Here is a 25,316-nt window from a genome sequence, read left to right on the forward strand (position 1 = left end):
GAGCTATATAATAATAAACAGACAAATCGTCGATTACAGACACATTTGTTCTTCATTATGCTACATTAGTACAACTCTACGTCTGTTGTGAAAGTGAAAAGAGAACTAGTGCCCTGCAACCTCAATGTAATGTCACAACTGCGATGTCCAAACTTGTAAATAGAAACTTCCACATGGTGAACTGATCTGGCCGATAGTAATTTAGACAGAGACAAACTCAAACCAGCTGACACTGGCAACTGTAAGTCAACCACAGTTTCCTCCAAAATAATACACACAAAAAGCGCGTATTATTTACGGACTATTAGCCTAGCATTAGCCGCCACTGTCAGTCAGTCAGTCATACATTATGAAATTAATTAAACTATTTTTTTCAGTTTGAATTTATTACAAAATAATCAGAGGTGTAAAGAGTACCTGAAAACCGTACTTGAGTAGAGATACCTTACATCAAAAATGACTCCATTACAAGTTACAAGTAACCAATTCCAATTCGACTTGAGTAAAAAAGTACTTTAGTATTTTAGTCATGCTGAATGTAGGCTCAGAGATGCACTAGTCCTCAACACCTGAGAGACATGCTGGTGAAAATAAGAAACAATTGATTTGTAAGATGAGAAATCATGTTTATTTTCTAAAATCAAAATTAAACTGAACTTAATATTGCAATAAATCAAGGTTGACACAACCTTTTAAACATCTATAAACTCTCAAGTCTCAGTTGAGCTCAAAAGGTCATAAGTAAACCAATATCTTTCAGAAAGGTCGTCGTCAATATAGCGAATAAATAAAACAATGTTAAGTAAAATTAAATAGTCAAAGTCGACTGTATGTGCTGGTTTGAGCCTCATCACCAGCTGCAGTCATTTTCCTCATCTATTAAATCAAACACCTGCGATTCAGCAACTACCTGCTAATGCACTCACATTCATGTAAAGTAGACTTTTTTGACAAGTTTGGGGGAGTAAAGGCAAAATGCACAAGATATAGTATCTTCAATGCCCTTAGATGGCGATATTGCTTCTTTATAGCAGAAAAAAACTGCTGCAGAAAAAGTTAGGTGTCATGCAAAATGTAATCTGTAATTGCATTACATCCCAAATGTAGTGAAGTAAAAAGTGTATTTACTTGTTCAAAAATGTAGAGAGTAAAAGTTGCGAATATCTTTGATACTCAGTACGACTACAAAGTAGCCAAAAAAATACTTAAGTACAGTAACTAATTACATTTACTCAAATACTTTACACCTCTAAAAATAATAAGTCACAGTATAGGCTAATGTTATTTCTAATTAGGCCTATGTCATAAACAATGAATATTATGGTGTAGATGTTAATTGTGATGTTATGTGGTAGCATTCAACTTTTATTTTGTACTATGACTCTATTTTTTATTTTTTGTTTATTTTATAGGCTACATTTTCATCATATTTTAAATAGTATTTATATATAATATATATGTGACCCTTGACCACAAAACCAGTCATAAGGGTACATTTTTTTGAAATTGAGATTTATAGCCTACATCATCTGAAAGCTGAATAAATACTGTAAGCTTTCCATTGATGTATGGTTTGTTAGAACAAGACAATATTTGGCCGAGATACAACTATATGAAAATCTGGAATCTGAGGGTGCAAAAAAATCAAAATATTGAGAAAAACACCTTTAAAGTTGTCCAAATGAAGTCCTTAGCAATGCATATCCACTCACAGAAATAACGTTTTTGATATATTTACAGTAGGAAATTTACAAAATATCTTCATGGAACATAGAAAAAGAAAAATCGATAATTTTGACCCATACAATGTATTGTTGGCTATTGCTACAAAAATACCCATGCGACTTATGACTGGTTTTGTGGTCCAGGGTCACATATATCAATTTCCAATTTATTTTACTTGTCACCAAATGTATATGTTTTCAAGATATAAATCTAAGACCTAAATCAATAGTGTGATAGTTTCATCAACTCATCCAAAACTTAACTCAAAATACTCCTAATTGTATACCTGGATGCTCTATTTCCACTTCATTTTGACAGTGCTTTAGCATTCAATCAGTTTGATGTCCCACTTTAATATAATCTAAGTCAGCACTGCCACAGACCAGTTAGAAATAATTCTTTCAGCAAGAAATGAAGCATCATGTTCATCCTATTACACAGTTTTAACCGTTCTCTGATCCCCAGGCATCATGTGATACCTCTTGGAGTAATGGAGAGTCACAGAGATCCATTGTGTGACATCAATAGAACAAGTGTTTGTACCCTTAAAAAGAACACCAAGTCCAGACACAGAAGATTCTCACTTTGAGGGAAATGAGAAAGAGACGACATGCACAGGAGCGAGAATAGAGGAAGCAGGGAGTTTCAACCTGAGGACACCTCAATAGAGGATTCTGGTGAGTTTACATCTTGCTTGGCCCAGGCGAACCTCAGTGGGCAGAAAAAGGACCCCTCGGTAGGTTGTGCTGTGGATGTTCCAGATCTGTCTTATCGGAATGAAGATATAATGGCAGAGAGTTTAAAGCAACACAGGAAACATGTGTTTGTGTTGAGCGAGGCAGGTAAACCCATCTACTCGCGCTATGGCAATGAGGAGGCCCTTTCCTCAACCATGGGCGTTATGATGGCGCTGGTCTCATTCGTCCAAGCTGGAGGCAACACAATTCAATCTATTTTTTCAGGTAAGATCCACCATCTTCATAGGATTTAAGAACTGTCTGATGGTTGTCTTTGGTTCTTTGCAGCACATTAGTTTAGCAACAGATCAAAAGACTTCACGTTGAAGAATGGTGTCTGATTGTTTGAATATATGTTGAATGTTAAAGTTAAAGCCTCCTTAAATAAAAGTTTTGTGGTCACCCGTTATATACATGTATAAACATGTTCACACAAAGAACTGTTATTACATTTACATTTAAAATGTACAGCATTTTTATTCTGGTAAAACATATTTTATATGTATATTTTATATTTTAATATTATACAAATTATATAAAAAATTTAAGTGATTAAGATATTTAATCTCTTAAATATACTGTACCTATACACTGCAATTCAAAAGTGTTTTTGTTGTTGTTGTTGAAGAAATTAATATTTTTATTCAGCACAGATGTATTAAATTGATCAAAAATGACAGTAAAGACTTTACACTGTTACAAAAGTTTTTATTTCAAATAAATGCACCAAATCATCATATTAGAACAATGTTTGAAGGATGTGTCACTGAAGAGTAATGATGCAGAAAATGCAGTAAATAAATTACATTTTACAATATAATAAAATAGAAAACAGTTATTTTAAATTAAAAATAATAATTTACAATATTACTCTATTTTTTTTTTTATCAAACTCAAAATTACACTTCTTCAGGAAATCTAGAAACAAAAACATGGGAAACAAAACAACCACAGATAATGAACTAGACACAGGTGAGACACATGAGGGCAAATCTATGGCAACAGATGACAGGGACAAAGGAAACTGAACTGGGAACAGTGCACAACTAACGGGCTAACAGCTCAGGGAACGTTTACATGACAAAGATGTACTAAAAGCGAAAAAGTGTTTCCTTTGCATTTTTCGCATACAGACGACAATGTTTTCAAAACGATCCCCATTCACACAGATCCGCGAAAACGATTAAAAAAGCCAGGCCAGTAGTTGGCGATGTCACTTTGTAACGCGATCTGCTATGACATCACAATCAAGTTGAATTATGGGATATAGAACTGCTTGAAGTGTACATCGGAGTAGACTTGCTCCCTCAGTCAAAATCGAGGGGACTAGGTCTGTCCATATAAACTTCCCTCGTCCACTTCATGAAGTGGAACGCACTTCAAAATGGTGTCACGGATTTAGGGAAGTTCGCGATTGCGTGTTTAAAAGCGGAGTTGAAAGTAGCCCACGTAATACGCATGCACATGATGTCACCATTTTCACAAATTTGCATTTTTGTAGTTTACACTGAGACAAAACAATATCATTTTCAAGAAGTTGCACTTTGAAACCTGTTTTCAGACGTTTACGTTTTCAGGCCCCCAAAACGCTGTTGTCGTGTAAATGAGCAGACAAAACGCATAAATAGATTTCTGTTTTTAGTTGAAAATGGTGTCATGTAAGCAGCATCTCAAACCCAGAAACAGACGTAACACTTATCAGCACATAGACGTTCTATTTAAAAGCAAAAGAAAAAAAAAGATGAGCCCTCCAATATGTCCTGTCAAAACTTATATCACCAAACAAAAACTTGAACAAGTGTTTCCTTTGCGTTTTTCACGTACAGATGACAACGTTGTCAAAAAGATCACATGGATCTGTGAAAACGAATAAAAACACTGTGCTACGCTGACAGGCCAGTAGGTGGCGATGTCACTTTGTAAAGAAAAACTACGCACCTATAGATTGAACACGTAATACATGCTGCGTTCACGGCACCTCGTATTTACTGGAATCTTGAGATGGCAACACGTGACGTTATATTCGGAGCTGTTCACGTCCTTGGACTGGGAATTATGCATTTCCATGGCACCACTATCAATACCTAATGAATCTACTGCGGTCAGGTGGTACAGCGGCCACATGGTACATCTGGGAGCTTTCAGAAAACTCCTAGCTTACAAGCTGTAATTACGAGCTCTACGAGGACGTGAACGCTTTTTACAAGCTAGAATCTCATAACTACAGGAATTACGAGGCCGCGTGAACGCACCTACACATGCGCATGACATCACTGTTTTTACAAATTCACATTTTTGAAGTTTACACAGAGATAATAACGGTATCATTTTCAAAAACTTGCACTATGAATCCCGTTTTCAAAAGTTTATCTTTTCAGGCCCCCAAATCGATGTTGTCGTGTAAATGAACGGTCAAAATGCATAAAAAGTTTTCCATTTTTAGTTGAAAATGGTGTCGTGTAAACGGCCCCTCAAACCAAACTGGAACCCAGAAACAGACTTAACACTATCACCGAACAAAAACTTGAACAAGTGTTTCCTTTGCAGTTTTTTCACATATGGACGACAACATTGTCAAAACGATCACACGGATCCGTGAAAAAAATAAAAAACGCTGTGTTATGCTGCCAGGCCAGTAGATGGCGATGTCACTTTGTAAAGAAAACGCACCTATAGACTGAACACGTAATACATATGCGCATGACGTGACTGTTTTCACAAATTCTCTACCCTGTCAGTCTCGTACGCAGTTGACGCAGTGCAGTGCAGTGCAGTGTTTTTGTAGTTTACATGGCAACAAAACGGTATTGTTTTCAAGAACTTGCACTCTGAAACCTGTTTTCAAAAGTTTTTAGGCCCCCAAAATGCCTTTGTCGTGTAAATGAAAGGCCAAAACGCATACAAATATCTGAGATCTTTAAATTGTGCATGTAAATATGTTCTATATCTATAAATCACATCATAGCAGCTAATATTTCTATTCTTTCCCTCTGTTTCTCTCAGATGAGCGTACGGTGGTGTTTTTGCAGAAGGGGCCGCTGGTGTTTGTATCCGTTTCTGCCACTCGCCAATCTGAGCAGCAGCTCCGCAGCGAGCTCCTCCATGTTTATCATCAGATAGTCAGCATGCTCACGCAGGCCAGCATAAATCGCATCTTTGAGCGCCGAAAGAACTATGACCTACGCCGTCTGCTGTTTGGCTCGGAGAAGGTTCTGGACAGCCTTCTTGATGTCATGGATTCTGATCCCAGCTTCATGCTGTCTGCGGTCCAGTGTCTGCCTCTGCCATCCTCTTCCAGAGACGTTCTCAGTCACATCCTACAGAAAGCCGTCACCCCAAATCTGGTCTTCTCCTTTCTCATTGCCAATAACCGACTTGTCTCCATCGTTCAGGAGAAGACGGTCTTGGAGGATGCTAGACTAAAACCCAGTGACCTTCATCTCCTCTTCAACCTCATCAGGGCCATTGCTTTTCAGGCTGGAGAGATATGGACGCCCGTCTGCCTGCCTCTGTTCAATCATGACTGCTACTTTTATGCTTATGTGGCATATCTAGACCCTCCCGATTGTACTGTATGCCTTGTTCTTCTGTCTACAGATAAAGAAGCTTTTTATGCCGTAGCACAGTGCAAAAGGAAAATTGAAGAAGCTTTCACATCCCAGAATGCCTTGCAGTGTGTGGCAAACACTCAGATGAGCTGTTTTAATGATATCAGTGTAGCTAATCTCAGGCACTTCCTGTACAAACCCTCAAATGCACTAGAACACCATCGCCAGCTGCCACAGTTCACAAGGTGTGTAGCTTGTAGTGCTTCATTTAATATAAAGATGAAATTAAAATAGAACCAATTTTTTTTTTTTTTTTTTTTTTTTTTAAAGAGGACACATTATGCCCTTTTATAAAGTCTAGATTTAGTTTTGGGGTCTAAGTCTTCAAAAAACACCTTGTTTTTTTCCACATATCTTTCATTGTTGCAGCACCTCTCTTCCCAGTCTGTCAGTAATGCTCTGTTTAGGCTGACCACATTGATTTTGGGCCCGATTTGTAACCCCCAACAATCTGGGGTGGGGTGAGGGTTGTGTTTGGCCCATTTTGGTGGCTTCTCACAACCGACTTTTGTCAAAAAATCCTCAATTGTGTGGAGTCATTAATATTATTTTACTGCTCCCGATCACGTCGCAGCCCCTTTCATGTTTGATATGTACAGTACGATCCCAAATCATACATATCAAACATGTTTGATATTTCTGACTCTTAATTGGGCTTCCTCTGACGTGCGTTAGCCAATGAGGCGACAACACACTACTAAGACAACTCAACCAGGCCTTGCCCAAACAGTGACATTACACACTAAAGAAAGTTGAAAATGTAAAAAATCAGTAGGTCCTCTTTAACACAATATCCCTGGTCTTATTATGCACAAGTCACCAGTGCATGTTATTCCAAATTCAGTTGACTTTCATGAAAATGTAACTACTTGATTAGCCTCTGAAATTACTTTTCTTTTCAGATGCCATCACATTAATCAACATTAATTTACTCACCCTCAAGTTGTTCTAAACCTGTATGAATTTCTTTCTTCTGCTGAACACAAAAGAAGATATTTTGAAGAATGTTGGTAACCAAACAGTTGATGGACCCCATTGACTTCCATAGTATTTTTTCACACACAAACTCTGTAAGTCAATGGGGCCCATCAACTGTTTAATCATATTCTTCAAAATATCTTCTTTTGTGTTCAGCAGAAGAAAGAAATTCATACGGGTTTGGAACAATTTGAGGGTGAGTAATTGATGACAGAATTTTCATTTTTGTGTGAACTATCCCTTTAATTAAATGCTATGACAATAATGACAAATAAGAGTAGATTCTTGGTCAAAAAGTCTTTTCAAAAGCAGAAAGTATTCAGATCTGACTCTGTTCTGGTATGTAAAACACCCACTTTTCATCATCCAATCAAGTCGCCCTACATTTTTTCCTCACTGAATATTCTATTTACCTATTAAGTTACATGGGTTGTGAATGCAGGTTAATGTTGACTTCAAGCCAAAATGAGTCACTAATAAGCATTGAACCACAAGGAAACGAACAAATCATTAGTGGTTTGACTCATTTATGCGAATCATTGGTTCTTTTGCCATCAGAAACACCAGATGGCTCTCAAATCCTGATAAATGATAGCCTATAAGCCAGGATTTCCACATTCTGCAAAAGATTAGACCACTTTGCCATGAATTCTACAACAGTAATCACTTGATTCGGCTAATCACATGGCTGAAATGTTTCAAACCCTGTGCGGACACAGTTGAGAGGTGTCTTTTATGCAAAAATGCAAGCAAATATAGTCAACTGAATGATTAGATTGAAGCATCAAAGACCACATTATGTGTGGAAACAGTCTGTGTCTGTTTAAACTGTATCTATGTCAAATTGACTGAAACTGAGTGTTGTTTTCATCATCTGGTTTGCATCGACAGTCTATGTTTTCTGAAGACACATCTCTGCCACTGTAATAATGTAGGTGGTGTGATCAGGTCACATGTCTTACTGAATAATGGCTGTGTTGGAATCGATGATGCACACTATTAGCATGCTAAATGATGCCCTTTTTTCTTAAATCATTTCACTCAGCCCAGAGATGGATGTGACATACAGAACCCAGGATGAGAGGATACGTTTGCTGGATCTGTATCGCAACATGCACAATCGTATCCACAGTACGTCACGGCCTCTTAAACTCATCTACCATTCTGCAGAAAGAGAAACTCTGCTGGCGTGGGTATGTGCCAATCTGTTTTTAGAAGAATCAAGACAGGATCAAGGATACCGGAAAATAAATATATACACATAATTTCTTATTGAACTTAGTTATTGAACTTACTGAAGCTGTATATACATACAGGACATTTTTTCTCACCAGCCATGTGGCTAGAGGTTTTCCAAAGTTACTAGCCACATTGATACCATGGGGAAAAACTGCTATATAGACATTTTTAATATTATCTCATAATTTGGCAGCAGGTATATTAGGCTGTTGTCACTTTAAGACCAGACGCATGGATCCATTATACTGTTACACATGCATTTTCTCAACTGTTTACGTTCACTTAAAACATAGCTGACTGTGTTTACAAGAATACTCACCAAGACATTTTGACATTATTTTCTGTTTAGTGTATTTGACTTTTTTAAGCGCAATAAGCATCAAAAAAGAATTAAATTTACTACTGAGAGGTGGCTTTATGTGTGCGCACTTTGGGTGTAAGAACAAAATCTTCGGGAATGAGTAAAATTATGCGCAATACTTGCAATCCCACGCTGAAATTCATGCCCTGTAACACCAGCAATATTCATTCATTCATGTCACATATCAAAAGTGACAGTAAAGGCTGTTACATTGTTACAAAAGATTTCTTTTTCAAATAGATGCTGTTCTTTTGAACTTTCTATTCATGAAAAAAAGTAATGTGGTTTCCACAAAAATATTAAGCAGCACAACTGTTTTCAACATTGATCATTTTTGATCAAATAAATGAAGCCTTGGTTTGCATTTTTTTTTCAAATACTCCAAAAAAAACCCCTCCAAACCCAACCTTTTGAATAGTAATTATTTACAATATGTATTTCCTAAATTCTTCCTCTTGTTCTGTAGGTCACTAGCAAGTTTGAGATGTATGCCTGCTTTACTCCGCTTGTCACTAAGAAATCAGCTATCAGTGAACTCACTAAACTGCTGCGATGGATCAAAAAGGAAGAGGACCGTCTCTTTATCTGTCATCTCCCAAAATACTCCACTACCCCACAGCCGGGCAGGAGTTCCTCAGACAAACCGAATACATCAGACACTGGCCTTCTGTCTCTCTTGTAGTCTTGTGCAACCTGTTTTACTAATATGTTTCATGGTAAATTCAGTGGGTTTGTTTTGAATGGGAGATGTGGCTGCGTGCAATTAAATGTCTTCCTTGTTTGTGGGATTGTAGGTGGCATGCTTCCTTAATGAAGCTCTGAAATTCATGTTAATTTTTCAGTTCAACTTTTGAGTCATTGTTCTGTAATTTGCAATGACAGACTGTTGCATTTTTTTTTTATATATATATATATATATATATATATATATACACACACACACACACACACACACACACATATATATATATATATATATACACACTCATCAATGTTTAGTATGTAATAATAAATGTTTTTTTGAGCAGTAAATAAGCATGTTACAATGATTTTTGAAGGATCATGTGACATTGAAAACTGGAGAAAGGGTTCATGAAAATTCAGATTCGCCATCACAGGACTAAATTATATTTTAAAATAAATTAAAATAGAAAATAAAAAAGAAAACAACTGTGAAACTGTGGCCCACTTTAATAACAATGAATAAAAAGCTGAATTATATTCAAAATCACCATGGATTTTCATGCATGCCACTTTAAATCACATTGGAGATGTATTTACTGGTAACTGCTTGTAAAAGTTGTTAACTGGGCATGTGACACTCAGATGTTACTCATGTTTATTCTACAGATACAGTAAAAAGTTCATTGACTTACAAACCTAATCGGAGTATTGGGTTTCTTTTATGTGTTCCTAAAACAGCAGTCATTTGGCTGAAAAGTTTATGCTTTTCCTCTTCATTTTCTGTCCCAACCAAGAATGTTAACCTAGTTATTTTGTCAACAGTGTTGATTGTCTCTTTGACTGTGGACAAAAGAGCATAAAATCATTCCTGTAGTCTCAATTAATTCATCTATGTGAGAGCTTTTCCTGTCAATATCTATAAATAATTTGTAACAAATGAGCATAATAGGGTGTCGTCTACTCTAGGCTGTCCGCTCACTAGGTTTTTGAAGCACAGCCTATTTCACTCGTCTCAAGAACTACAGCAGTGAATATATATTGTCTGAGTGCGCCATCTTCAGGACAGGTGCGGTCATTACTCATAGTGGCGTTTCTGTCAGCAAGCCAAAGCGTTTAGATGGGCGACAACAGAAAGCTGCAGCTTTAACCTTAAACTTATCAGAATGACAGTTATTTTGGCAATACAAAGCTGTCACAAAAAACAGTAACAGCAGACAGAGAGAGTTTGTCTTCTGTCCAGCAGTGTTTTGCTGTAGTGAAGATGGCGCAAGCACTGTCAGAAGAGGAGTTCCACCGTATGCAGGTACAAATCTCTTTATTTGCGCTTGGATTTGACATCTACCTCAACATTTAATCTACATACGTGATCGTTAATGTGTTCAAAAGTGATTTCCAGTGGTAATATGCGACTGTTTGACATTCATCTGAGCGGATTAGGACTCTGTTAGCTGTAGCCGTTAGCGTGCTAAGCTAACTGTTATGAGGCCGAAAAATAGTTGTAATGGACAATTGCGATATTTTATATTAAAGCATGTAATAGTTTGGCTAATAAAACTCCTGTTTGTTGAAATGACATGGACTTTAGTATTTATTTAACGAGTTTGTGACGTATAATGAAGATGCGTTTAGCCTGTTAGCACGCTAACCTGTAATTAATGACCATTAGCACCGTTAGCTAGTCAAACAGCTGCTTTTCTACACAACTAAATGTTTTTTTTTTTTTATTATATATTTAGTTTTTGAGACGTGTTTCGTATGAATTTTAAGGTACTAAATATCATATCGCTGTTGTTTTGCCCTAACATCCTCTTGTTTACAACTCCAGAGCGACCAGACTCTTTAATTAAATGTTTCCATTACGTAAATACACTATGCAAATCTCTGTATTATGATTCATAGCATAAAAAGACCCTGAGGTTTGTATGATGCTTTTATGATGATGTGTTGTCATTATTTCTGTTTTACAATAATCAATAATATGCATATTAAATACCCTGTTAACCTCAGTAAACTATCTTTTGCTCTGTTAAACTCTCTTTTGATGCTCGTTTCATCAGGCTCAGCTCTTGGAGCTGAGAACACAGAACTACCATCTATCTGATGAGCTGCGGAAAAATACAGCGGGTGAGTAGAGAATGTAAACCTAAACCTTTATTTATTCAAGACACAGACCAGCTGACCTGTTTGCGTCATTAACACTGTAGATTGTAATTTGTCGTTATTAAAAATCAGGTCTTATTGCATCTATTCCACTGAACTTTTGTCACATTTCTGTGAATGAAACACTTTTTGACAGCTGAAAGCACAATCAAATGTACTAAATTATTTAATAATTGAACATGGGAAGGGGGTGGATATATAAAGATAGGCATTCTAATTCTGTCAACCATTTCTGAGTTTTCTGAGGGCCTGAGGCCGGTTGCACCAGTTGTAAGTCAGAAATCTAGTTTAAGCATAAATGGCACTAAGTTACAATGTATGAGCTACTAAATATTAAACTTTGTGTGAAAATGTGAACTAATATATTAACTATATATTTAGAAAAGCATAAAAAACATTAGTGAGCTCATGTTTTGCACACAGACCTCAATCATTTAGACCAGGATGTCCCAAAATGCACAGGATTCTTGAGTTGTTGAAAAGCTAGTAATAAGTTAAATCATAAAAATGTAAAATTTAAAATGAATACATAATTTAAAAATAAAACACTTGCTTAAAAAGATATTTAAAATAAAATATTAAAAAGTAAAAAATGTTTGTCGTGACCATGTGGTTAGAAAATCTGTGAAAGGGAAATGTGTTAAATTATTGATATATTAGCTTATATTAAGTAAATATTTTAGGTCAAAGGGGTTTTACAGACAAAAACGTTTGATAATCCCTGCTTTAGACATATACAATGATGTAGACATTTTAAGACGATGTTACATTTTAAGAAATAATAATTGAAATGTTCTACTATTTGTATTTATTTATTGTCCCTGATTCATTTTTTTATGTGCAGTTCCTGGATACACATACTCAGTGAAAATTATGGAATAAACTTTTGACAGTTGTGAAATGCAAAAACATTCGAAAACAACAACTGTGAAATGTATGGAAACTAAAATGTATGGCTTTTCAGCACTACTTCTTATTTACAGTTTTGAAAACTGCTTATTGGATCGGTAAATGTTATATCAACTCAGCATTAGTTTACAGAGATCTTATGACCTACAAGCAGAGTCTTGTTTTAATATGTAATATCTTATGAATGACTTAAGAAAACACAAATTTAAAGTATGCAGGGTTTTTTGTTTACTTATATTATATAGTCCTGTTAATTATTAACAAAATGCCTCAGCATTTTCAGCCTGTGCAGCTGTCTGTCAAAAGTGATAAATGCAAGTATACAGTGCCCTCCACAAATATTGGCACCCTTAGTAATTATGAGCAAGGGTGGCTATGAAAATAAATCTGCATTGTTTATCCTTTTGATCTTTCATTCAAAAAATTCACAAAATTCTAACCTTTCATTTAAGTAAAACAATTGAAAGTGGGGGGGAAACTCACATTATGAAATAAATGTTTTTCTCTAGTTCACATTGGCCACAATTATTGGCACCCAATTATTGCAGCGTCCCTTTCCCAAGATAACAGCTCTGAGTCTTCTTCTATAATGCCTGATGAGTTTGGAGAATCTTTCCAGAGAGTTTGGAGAATCTCTACAGATCCTTCAGATTCCCAGCTTCATGTTGGTGCTTCTTCACTTCAGTTCACTCCACTCATTTTCTTTAGGGTTCAGGTCAGGGGACTGGGATGGCCATGGCAGAAGCTTTATTTTGTGCTCAGTGACACATTTTTGTTTTAATTTTGATGTTTGTTTTGGATCATTGTCCTGATGGAAGGTCCAACCATGGCCCATTATAGGATTTCTAGCAGGAGCGGTCAGGTTTTGTTTTTTTATCTGTTGGTATTTGATAGAATCCATGATGCCATGTATCTGAACAAGATGTCCAGGACCTCCAGCAGAAAAATAGGCCCACGACATTAAAGATCCAACCGTGGGCATGGGGTACTTTTTATCCATCTGTGCACCAAATCCATCTGGTGGGTTTGCTGCCAAAAAGCTCATTTTTTAGTTTCATCTGACCGTAGAAGCTGGTCCCATTTGAAGTTCCAGTTGTGTCTGACAACTGAATATGCTGGAGATTGTTTCTGGATGAGCAAGGAGGATTTTTCTTGAAACCCTCCCAAACAACTTGTGGGGATGTAGGTGCAGTAGGTGCATCTTTAGTTGACTGGAACTTCTTAATTATTGCCCTGTTAGTGGAAAAGGGGATTTTCAATGCTTTAGCTTTTTTCTCACAGCCACTTTCTATCTTGTGAAGCTCAACAATCTTTTGCTGCACATCAGAACTATATTTTTGGTTTTACTCATTGTGATGAATGATTAAGGGAATTTGGCCTTTGTGTTTACACATATTTGTATAGTCATGACTGGACAATTTCATGCTCCTAGTCACCCTGGTGTGCTATAAAATGTAAATATGAATGGGAATATACTTCAGAGATATTTTACTCATAAGAATTTCTAGGGGTGCCAGTAATTGTGGCCAACATGTATTGGAGAAAAACATTTATTTCATAATAAATGAAATAAATTTATTATGAAATAATAAATTTCATAATAAATGAAATTTATTATTACACTTTCAATTGTTTTACTTTGATGAAAGGTTAGAATTTTGTGAATTATTTGAATGAAAGATCAAATGGATAAACAATGCAGATTTATCTTCACAGCCGCCTTTGCTCATATTTTCTAAGGGTGCCAATATTTGTGGAGGGCACTGTATGTGTATCATTGCATAAAATGAGTTTATTATCTTGTTTCTAGTTATTTTGTGTGTTAACTTCATATTCTGTGTTACAGAGCTCAACAGTGTCCGTCTGAAGACCTCGAACTTGGAGAAAGACTATATCAAAGCACAGAAGGTAGTTTTTTCCTTGATTTTTCAGCAGGTCATTGCCATGAGATAAAGGTCACTTTATCACACAAGGCACTGGTCATCATGGTGCAGAAAGTGTTTAATGTAATAATCAAAATGTAGCACAGTACATCGTGTCTGTGACTCAGCATTGCCAAAACACTCATAATTCTGAATGAATGGTGCTGCAAGAGGGAGAAGTTATTTTAATTAATGATTTTGAGCACATAAAAAAAAATGTGCATGGATGGATTATTTATAATAAGTACTGCAAAATTAAAAAAACAAAAAAAAACAAGAATTGTTAATTTTGATTTCACGGTGACTAAAAATATTAATAGTGCAGTCAGTGTTTCTTTATCTTGTGTATGTTGTCATATTGAAAGAAGTTGTCTATTCGGTAATGAAGTCTGTTTTAGTTAACAATTTATTTTAGATGATGTTTTCTTCATTTTCACCCTTAGGCTTTGAACAAGAGCAAGAAAGCACAGGTGAGAGTACCAGTTTTTGATTTTTGACAATAATGGCTATGAATACAAATACGGTGATATGATATCCAGAGTAGTATGTGAAAAGTCTCTGTCTGGTAACTGTGTTGCATTCTTTTTTTTTTTTCAGGAGGTAGACGCCTTACTCAGTGAGAATGAGATGCTTCAGGGCAAGTTGCACAGTCAGGAAGAAGACTTCAGACTGCAGAACAGCACTCTCATGCAAGAGCTATCCAAGGTGCTGAGCACACACACACACAATGTGGAACCCCTGTCATGACCATGTGAACCCAGACAACTTATGTACAAGTATACTAGAAACGTATTGCTCACACTCAGAGGAATGAGTAATGAAATACAGTAATGTATCCACCTTTTTTGCAACATGGAACTAAGCTATTTTCTGTGAATGTACGAGACTTATAGTTCATTAGCCGCCATAAGTATGTAACTAGAAGAATGACAGAGTGCAGTAAACGGTAAAACTATTTGCACTATAAAACAGTGTGTTTATAATTAAGACAATCCATTAAAATAATATGATAAGAAATACCTGTTTGCAATATCAAGCAGCATAACAAGCTGTTTTGTACAGCTAAAAATAACTGGAAGCGGATCCAGAAGCCTTGCACATTCAATTTACAAATGGCCACACCCGCTCTTACGTTGAAAATAAGGTGTATAATCGGTAGTCACATGTCTAATAGGACAATTTAGACAACTTTACAGCTCAACTAGCTCACTTTTTTTTTTTTTTGTAAAAGTCTCAATATACATTACCTTTCAAAAGTTTGGGGTCAGTAAAAGTAGTTTCTTATGTCAAGACTGCATTTATTTGATCAAAAATATAGTAATATTGTGAAATATTACTATTGTTTGTTTTTTTTTTATGTTATTTATTTTTATTTCATATATTTTAAAATGTAATTTATTCCTGTGGTGCAAAGCTGAATTTTCAGCATCATTACTCCAGTCTTCAGTGTCACATGATCCTTCAGAAATCATTCTAATATGCTGATTTGCTGCTCAAGAAACATTTCTTTTTATTATCAATGTTGAAAACAGTTGTGCTGCTTAATATTATTGTGACAACTGAGATACATTTTTTACAGTATTCTTTGATGTATCGAAAGCTCAAAAGAACAGTATTTATTTTAAAAATAAATATTTTGTAAGTGTCTTTACTTTCACTTTAATGTAATTTTACTGTCAGTTTAATGGCTGAATAAAAGTAGTAAATTCTTTCAAATATATTAAAAAACAAAAAAAACAAAACAAAGTACTGATCTTAAACTTTTAAATGGTAGTTTAAGCACTTTAACAAAAGTTGCATGTCACAGATGATGTCATGTGTATTGAACACAAAGAGAGTCTCTACCTTTATGTCCATTATGTGATGTCACACCAGAATCATATGAGTTTTTATTTTTCTGTTTTCTGATCAGTTGCCGTGTGTTTGTGTAGTTATGTTCCCAGATCGAGCAGTTGGAGTCGGAGAATCGAGGTTTAAGGGAGGGTCAAGGGCTGGAAAGACCCGCCTCCAGCCCCGCCTCTGGTCCAGTAGATGCTGAGCTCCTGCGCCTACAGGCTGAAAACTCCGCCCTGCAGAAGAAATTGACATGTGAGAGGAGCTCATGCATACAGTCATCATCTATTTTTCCTCACAAACATTTTAGGATAGGAGTTATGAATCTGGATTGATTACAGTGTTATGTGTCTGTCTATGCAGCTCTTCAAGAGCGTGCAGATGTTACTGATGGAAAAGCAGCTCTCATTGATGGAACGGCCGGCACTAACGGTGTCCAGTCAGATGCCAGCAGTCACAGTGATGACCCTTCTGCCTCGGGAAATGATCAGATTGATCAGGTAACAGATAATGTTTCAATCTCATCAGGGTTGGGATGCTGCACCATACAGTGGAGGTTTGAAAGTCAGTGGAAAAATGAAATTTACACAATGTCCACGTCACAGTGCAGCAAAACCAGAACTCTCAGATGACTGTCCATGAAGCCCACTACACTGCTAGCGAGTGTGATTGTCACGTGTCTCGTTGTGTTTGTGATTAGTTTTCAAATTTTGAACCGTTCGTTATTCTTAAGAAACGTTAAAAAAAAAAACAAGTTTAAGTAAACAAGTTGCAGTCAGAGTATCCTAACAGTATCAGAGCGAATCAATTATTCAGCCACGCAGTGCTGCACTCATCGTCTGGAGGAGTTTATGGAGTTCACTGAGGTCATGTTTAATGCAGGGGCTACAGATGCTGGGTGAACTGTGGCCAGACACAGCAGAGACACCACCATCAGCTTTTTCTGTGAAATCAGCCCAGTAAAGTTATAAGGACAGTGAACTGGTGTCTAGTGTTTGACCACCACACCCCATTCACTAGCATTACCAAATTTGATAAAATGAGGGCTGCTGCTAATCGGTTATTCTTTATATAGTTTTGTAACTTTTTTTGAAACATTCCCAATCCCAACTGATTTTAACTTAATGTGGTGCAATTTCAGAGTGAAACAGAACATCCAGCGGGAAATAATGTAGAATGGGACTTGATTTTATCCTTCATGATTTGATTGGATGACGAAAAGTAGGTTATGATGTTATTGGTTAATATTTTTTCCCAGCCTGCATGTCCTTGCTTTAAAGGGGACCTATTATGCCCCTTTTCAAAAGATGTAATATAAGTCTAAGTCTCTGGTGTCCTCAGAATGTGTCTGTGAATTTTCAGCTCAAAATACCCCACAGATCATTTATTATAGCTTGACAAATTTGCCCCTATTTGGGTGTGAGCAAAAACACGCTGTTTTTGTGTGTGTCCCTTTAAATGCAAATGAGCTGCTTCTCCCGGCCCCCTTTCCAGAAGAAGGCGGAGCTCTAACAGCTCATGCTTCGGTTGCTCAACAGCAACAAAGTTGCCAAAATGAGGATTGTCAGTAACGGTGTTCAACCCCTAGACTGTAAAAAAATATGGACGTAGCGTCCGTGACGTCACCCATAGAGTTCTGAACAGCAGTTTTGACGCGTAAATGAGGCCGCGGCCATCTTAGCTGCGCGTCACCGCACGTCACTCCCGGATAACTGAAAATGGGCAAAGAGGCGGGACGTGGTTTGAGCTGATATGACTGGTTGCTGAAACCACGCCCGCCTAGCTCGACGTGACCATGTTAGCAGCAAAGGAGCTATCTATCTATCTTAGATACGATCTAAAATATTAATGAAGATAAGTTTTATCATCAGAACGTTCTAAAGGTTTACTGTCAATCTACGGTGTTTCTTTAAGATATAGATGCTCCAACACCAGTAGTGTTGGGTGTGCAAATAACAACATGGAAAATCAAATGGGACTTCATACCTTTATAATGAAATAGAGATTGCGAGATGAATCCAATCCGTGGCACTTGGGTAAAATATGAGTGTCCATTGCAAAACAAAAAAACATTTCACATTTCTTCTGAATGATCTGCTCTCTGTCATCGTTCATAAAGAAAGGATGCAATCTGAGCAGCCTTTATGTTGTAAAACTGTATACGATCGTATCTAACAAACAAATGAGCCTGTGTCCAAAGTATATTTTTTCAAAATAGTGCAGCAGTTTTAGTTATAATATCCAAGCAGTGCTGTCGGATTTTGATATCCTCTCGCCATTGTCATTGTAGTAAATCTCACAATCAAAACTTTCAGCCAATGCCACGATCCAACAACGTGTGTTCTGTGTCTCTTCCCCATGCATGCACATCTACACAGACACACATCAGTCTCGAATATTATGCAGCAAGCCATATTTTATAATTGTATAAAATAATCGAGAAAAAAAGCACAAAAACGGCTGAGATGCCAAATTCAGTGGCAGCTGAGGTAACATGACGGCTCACAGACAGCAGCGCAATCTACCTGTCACTCAAGTGACCACGCCCTTAATTATGCAGAACTTTAAGGCTTAATATAATTTAAACGGATAAGTTATAAAAAAAATTCACCCCCCTCACAGTTGTCATGAAGGGCAAAAATAGCAGTATAGACCAAAACCACAATTTGAACCAACTTGTAAACATGTTTTTTTCTGCTATAAACTTGGCCAATTTAACATGGGACTCTGAGATTCTGCTCTCTTTTGGAGCCTGTCCCTAGCGGCCAGTCGATGAATCGCAGTTTAAGTTACTTCCGTATTGGCTTCACGAGAGAAAGGGGGAGGTTGCCGCTTGGTTCAGCCTTACATTGTTTACACCAGAGTCAGACACTGATGGAGAGACTCGGGAAGAAGTTTTAGAGTGCAACTGGATGTTTCTGAATGGTTAAGTGGGTAATTTTTTGTAGTTTCTGTGGAGTTGATTTCAACTCATTGACTAGCATGTGCCGTCATGTTAATCTTTTGTGCAAATGTTGATGCTTGCGAAAACAAAATGGCGGCACCGTGGGAGGAAACGTGTAGATTAAGGGACGGTAATATTATAATAAGGTCCCCTTCCAATGTCACTAGGTGAGCGAAATCTGAGCAGCTTGTTTTCTCAAATGCTTACAGAGAAAGGCTTACCAAAACAAAGTTACTGGGTTGTCCTTTTTCATGTTTTCTGGGTTGGCAGATGCACCATGGACCCTATTATATGGAAAAAGTCAGATTTTCATGATATGTCCCCTTTAAATCAGCAGAAAGGTTGTTTAAGGGTACGTTCATGCAAAACGCATTTTTTCATTACAAATGCGAAAGCAGGGCAGAGGGGGGAAAAAACTTGGGATGTGTTTTTAAAAGTTTTTACTTGACACTTTGTTCTAAAAACTCAACATAAATGTGAAAAAGATGCTAGACATGAGCGATGCGGTCATAGACGTCCATGAAGCGCATGTTTACAAGGTAAAGCAATAGAAAACAAGCACAATAAAATGCAACGTGTTCTATGTGAAGGTGGAGAAAGTTTTACATTTGATGAAAGATAAAGATGCATTTCTTTTCATTAGAATAACGGTCCCACTTTATATTAAGTGGCCTTAACTATTTTGTACTTACATTTAAATTAATCATTTGATACAATGCACGTATTGTGTACATACATGTTTTTACATTGTACTTATATTTTAAAAACACCTGTATGTAATTACATCTGTAATTTAATTTCTGTAATTACGTTTATAATTACACTGTTGACCCATCCCTTACACCTTACCCCTACCCTTAAACCTACCCATACCACCAAACCTGTCCCTAACCTTACCCGTATCCCACCTCAATAGCAGCAAAAGTGTTTTGCAATTCAGTATGAACCCAATAAGTACATTGTACTTATTTTGTGATGCAAGTACATAGTAGTTAAGGCCACCTAATATAACCAGAATAACTTGCATCATTTACAATAAGTCCTGGAACATTTATTAAATTAGTAAATAGGGTTTCTTTTAATATTTTCATATGCGGAAAGTCACATTTCATGAAGTGCTTTCCTTTTAACGTCCAGTGATTTCGGCATTTACTGGGGTTTTATATGTCTTGCCACTTTTTAGAACCTGCTGTTAAAATTCTTTGTGGACAAGAGTTCATTTTCACAGTGTAATTTTTTTTTTTGGTCTTCTTTGTTCTTTAGGCCGAAGTGCAAAGCGTCAAACTGGAACAGCGAGATAATGAACTGAGTGGTGAGTACATCTTTCTGACAGCTTCCTTTTAAAGTTGTGACCTTATCAAACTCACTGAAGAGTTAAGTGAGTAGAACTAGGGAAGATTGTGTTCTGGATCTTCAAATAGCAGCACAATGGTATGACACTGACTGAGCATGAGTTGAACACCTCTCAAACTCAAGATATTTTAGGGGTCGTGTGCATTGATGTCTGTTAACACTGGGTTTCAGAGGTGGCATTAAAGCTTCAAACGGAAATGGAGGAGAAATGCTTACTGAGGGAACAACTCCAGACACTAGAGGTAAAAACATCAGTTTTATCCTCTAAATGCCCAGGACAGCATGAAACAGACAAAAGGACAAAATGCTAGGATTCGTTTTGCTGATGAGTGTATATTTTTACCCTCGCCGTGGGTGCTAATTTTGGATGCATTTATTCTCACCTTGCACCAGAGAATACTTCCATATCTATGATGAAACATGCATTTTGGAGGTTTAAGAGGCAGATGTTTTCTAGAGGCAAATAATAGAACATTTTAGAAGGTCAGATATTAAAAACAAACTTTTTTTCAGGTTTATCATTAATTTTTGCATTATCAATTGAAACATATTGTATTTTCAGTTCATTATCTGATTTTGATTATTCACTTTTTAAAAGATCAGATTGTTGGGTCTTTTTGTCCTTTTGTTTATCCATATTTTAGCCCCCAATACAAAAGACTTTTCTTGTTGTAATGTATTTCTTTTCATTTTCAGATGTCCAAGCAGACAGAAATCACAAAACTACAAGAAGAAAATGCTAAAGTTAGTGTCACATGTCTAAGAAAGCATGTGCTCAATGATAAAATGCCAAGTGATAATGTATTGTTTTTTTATTATTATTTATTAGTTGTCTGATAAGTTGAAGAAAAAACAAGAGAGGTAAGTGCAAGTTACTTTTTTGCTTTTTTTGTCTTATATGTTCAGCACTTTCATATATCAAAGGGACGGTTCAACCAAAAAATGAAACAGGATTTTTAATTTCTCCTTTTGTGGTCTAAAGATAAAGAAAAATGGTCATACGGCATTAGAATAACACCAGGGTTAGTTAAAAATGACTACATTTTCATTTTTGAGTGAACTATCCCTTTAAGCACATTTAAATATAAAACTGGACACGAAACATTTCTTTATGGCCCAAAATTCACTTAATATTCAGAGACACTCACTCTTTCCTTTTTGCATTTCTCAAAATATATTTATTTTTTCTGTCACTTTGCATTACTTAAAGGTGCACTCCGTCATTTCTTTTTTATGTTGTGTATGTTGTGTTGGCCAGCATGACAGTTGACATGATCTAGTGGCATGGACATAGCAAAAGCAAAGCCATGGTAGAAATGCGCAGTTCTCAGTCGGCCGTTCTCATGTGAATGTGCATTATCTCACACAGAGTTTTTAAAAGTAATATTAATTTCTTAATTTGTTTTTAAACTTGTAAGACTGCAACTTGCAGTGATTAATTGAGGAAGACAGTGCTGGAGTGATTTCATGCAAAACCTGCTGAAATATAGAAGAATGAATGTTAAAGACAGTATTAATGGACAATATTAATGTTCCATTTGAACACATTACCCTCTCAAATACAAGATAAATGACTCTCAATCCTCCATTTAACTTGAGTCCATGATACGCTCTTCCTCTGTACAGTAGCCAATCAAAGCTCTCTGTGTGATGACATCACCCCCTAGCGTTCCATCCCGGGTGCTGTGGTAACTCAGCTGTGGCCTAGCGACAGTCACTGTGTCAGTGTAACGAGTCTGAATGTGAACTTGTTGTCCTGGCACTTGCTGTAGACTGCTGTATCAGCACAGACCGCCTCCGTTCCGCATCCCTCTGGTCAACACAGAGCCTGTTTTCACTGATCAGGAGATGCTGCCTGTTATTTATCACTGCTGTATGGGGTTTTTTTTTTAGGGCCAATAAAGATTCCAGTCTCTTTATGCTTCTCTTACAGCTTCCAGCGGCTACAAGTTGAGAAGGAAGCACTTTACAATGACAGCAGGTGAGAAAGACAAACCCAGCAGAGCAGTTATTTTGCGGTAAAGCTCAACAGGGGCTGCCCACTTTTTTAGCTGCTTGAGTTCTGGAAGTGTATTTCCCATTTAATTTCTCAATTAGGGGTTATAAACCTTAAACCATATTTTAACTTTTTTTATTCTAAACAATAAACAAGGCAAAAGTATGAGCCTCTGTGTGTCTAACGGCTGATTCACACGGGGCGTCTGAAGCTTGGTGCTGACACTATTGTCAAAGTGATAACAGCCAATCACATTATTTCCAGCTTACTTACATGCTATGCTAGCTGTCATTCAATGATAAGCAGAGTACATGGACATAATACAAGCACAATACACACCAGATTCACCAGCTGCCTCTGCCACCTCCTTCCAGGCTTGGTTCCTATGTTATGAGTCCCGGTACATATATAAAGACTGATGATTACCCACCGCAATAAGCTTTTCCTCCATTTTGATGCTCCTCTATTTTCCGGTGTTGCATGAATGCAATTGGCTAGGGTCTACACTAGGGTATTTGCATAAGATGATCTTATTGGCTGACACCTGCGTTGGCCCTTGAAAAGTTGAAAAATTTTCAACTTATGTCACAAGCAACAGCAGTGATGTGATGCAGCAGAACCCACCATTCATTTCAGCAACGCATGACATCACCCATTCAAAGTAAATGAGAATCATTAACGCTGACGTCCCGTGTGAATCAGCGGTTAGGGGCCTTGCACAATACTGTGCACGCTACCTCTGAATGTTGCAGATCCGTTGATTTCAATGGAAAAATCTAATTTGCTATATTTCCGCTTGATTTTAAACTGATCCGACTCTTTGTACACTCTCGGAACAGATCATACACATTTGCATCTGTTTAGTGCCTTCAGTTTTTGAAAATCAATTCCATAGAGCCATAATATATTGTTTAAAGTGCCCCTATTGTGCTTTCTCAGATATTACCTTTCATGCAATGTTTAATATAGCCGTTTCGTGAATGTAAAAGGTCTGCAAAGTTTCAAAGATCAAAGTGCACAATAAATGGAGTTAGTCTCCCAAAAGAAAAAAAAATCAGCAATCAACAAAAAAACATCAGTAAATCCAGTCTTACTTCCTACTTGAACCTACGTAGGTTTGTAACAAATTTGCATAATGCCAGTCAATGGTCTTTATTGGCTGCCTGTGAACGATGTCTACTTTGATCCTAAACATTGTAGTTGTAGCTGAGGGTTGGGAGAATTTGGTTCGCGTTGTCGACATGTCTAGAAGATGCTGTTTTCTGCGCTGCCAAAGCAAATCCACTTTGCATGTACTTCCAAAGGATGAGGACTTCGGGCTCAAATTGATATGGAAAAACAGGATTGGGCACCCTGATGTAGACCTATAGTAAGAGACCTACAAAACAAAATTAGGAGCCTTTAAAATGGCACAGGGGCACTTTAAATATCTCAGAGTTTGCTGGAAATATTTTGAATGGCATTATTACTTCCAGAACCCAATTCTACACACTTGGATTTAATTAAAAAAAGCAGTGTCAAGTGGTTCCAAGCAATTATATTGAGTAATTTGTACAAATAACAATTTACTTGTACGAACAAAAGAAATTCAAGTAAAGCTGACAATTTCTTTGAATAAATACAAATCATATGGATTTGTCACTGTCACATAATATTTTATATGTGCAGTTTACTTAATGTTACACCAGGGTGCGATTTGTGAAAAAAAACACAGTGATCACAGTGCATACACATACAAGCTTTTAGTCCTAAAGTGTGCACATCTGTAGAAATGCACGTTTACCTCAGATTTCCTCAGAACCAGGGCCGCACGCAGGGTTTCATAATTACAGAGGTCAGAAAATGTTGTTTGCTAGGGGGGGTTCAGTGGCATGCTCCCCTGAGAAAATTTAGATTTCCCTGGTGTACATATGTGCATTTTTAAGACGTTTTAAGGCCAACAAATTGGATAACAATAGCTTTAAAACCATGTCAACAAATACATACATGCAGTTTTGAGGCAGCTTTAACAAAGACTATAGAATAACACAAGACGTGTCACTCGTATTGTTTTGAATGGGAGAAAGTGTAACGCGCAATATGGCGGAATAAGTCCCGCCTTCTAAATAGGAGCCAATCGCTGACTGGTAAAGTCTTCGCGTCACTTCAGCGGCCGTTAGAATCACCGGTTTCTATAGAAACAGTCAGACACGCGCCTCCGAAGAGACGCGCATTTAGGTCCGCGCATGCGCATTAGCTTGATCCAGCCTGAAAAATACAGTTTTTTTTGTCATGATTCGAGCGTTTAGAAACTACATTTATGAGCCAGTTGTTGTTCGATTTCATTGTTGATTTCAAATATGAAATTTAATCGTAAGGTTGGCGAACAGTTTTGGAGAATTTGATGTTTCCCCATTCAAAGAGATTACATGATGCCCAGGATGCCCGAGAGGCATTTCAAAGATGGCCGCCGAGTGAAATGACTTATCTTAAAGGGACTTTGGCTTTAATCACATGTTTGGTAATTTCATGACTTAACTTACCACAGAACTACGACGGTCATTGCTCATAGTTTCTTTTGCGCTTTATAATAAAGTAATTATGCAGCGCATGCAATTCTTGAGTGCATTCGCGAGCACAGTATAATGGCTGATTGGACAGTCATGTTATTTTTTCTTAGTTTTACCAACATAGCCTGACAACATGTCATCTGACCGCAGTTCACTGTTGTTCAACTGAAGCTCCCTCATTGTCACCTGCACCTTTTCCGCGCTCGTTTGATTTGCGCCTGGCCCTGAGGTGAATCCGGAATGCGCGTCTGAAAAGTGTCCCATTTGTTGTGGTCGTAAAGAGAAAGTTCTATTTAAATGCAGCATTTTACTTGCCGA

The 25,316-nt window shown here is 37.1% G+C and overlaps 2 protein-coding genes across 5 annotated transcripts in view; both read left to right on the forward strand.

The window, feature by feature from the left end:
- The first annotated feature begins 104 nt into the window (after positions 1–104).
- Positions 105–10,032, forward strand: mon1ba (MON1 secretory trafficking family member Ba). The gene is made up of 5 exons (XM_048209701.1): positions 105–241; positions 2,191–2,687; positions 5,466–6,255; positions 8,094–8,241; positions 9,115–10,032. Exons 2-5 carry the CDS (start codon positions 2,336–2,338, stop codon positions 9,328–9,330), a joined length of 1,506 nt encoding a protein of 501 aa, XP_048065658.1. The 5' UTR covers positions 105–241; positions 2,191–2,335; the 3' UTR covers positions 9,331–10,032.
- A 352-nt stretch (positions 10,033–10,384) lies between these two features.
- gripap1 (GRIP1 associated protein 1) overlaps positions 10,385–25,316 on the forward strand; it is a 56,449-nt gene continuing 41,517 nt past the window's right edge. For 3 of the 4 annotated variants that reach the window (XM_048208861.1, XM_048208865.1, XM_048208862.1), the window contains exons 1-12: positions 10,386–10,635; positions 11,390–11,456; positions 14,248–14,309; positions 14,767–14,793; positions 14,921–15,028; positions 16,255–16,411; positions 16,520–16,656; positions 20,364–20,412; positions 20,625–20,695; positions 21,150–21,197; positions 21,283–21,314; positions 22,387–22,434. In XM_048208861.1, the coding sequence (XP_048064818.1) occupies positions 10,594–10,635; positions 11,390–11,456; positions 14,248–14,309; positions 14,767–14,793; positions 14,921–15,028; positions 16,255–16,411; positions 16,520–16,656; positions 20,364–20,412; positions 20,625–20,695; positions 21,150–21,197; positions 21,283–21,314; positions 22,387–22,434 (848 nt within the window). In that variant the 5' untranslated portion in view covers positions 10,386–10,593. Of the gene's footprint in view, positions 10,636–11,389; positions 11,457–14,247; positions 14,310–14,766; positions 14,794–14,920; positions 15,029–16,254; positions 16,412–16,519; positions 16,657–20,363; positions 20,413–20,624; positions 20,696–21,149; positions 21,198–21,282; positions 21,315–22,386; positions 22,435–25,316 lie in introns of all 4 variants that reach the window. The other variant, XM_048208863.1, reaches the window with a different exon arrangement.

This window comes from Megalobrama amblycephala, linkage group LG12 (genome assembly GCF_018812025.1).
Source record: "Megalobrama amblycephala isolate DHTTF-2021 linkage group LG12, ASM1881202v1, whole genome shotgun sequence".
NCBI classification, from domain to species: domain Eukaryota; kingdom Metazoa; phylum Chordata; class Actinopteri; order Cypriniformes; family Xenocyprididae; genus Megalobrama; species Megalobrama amblycephala.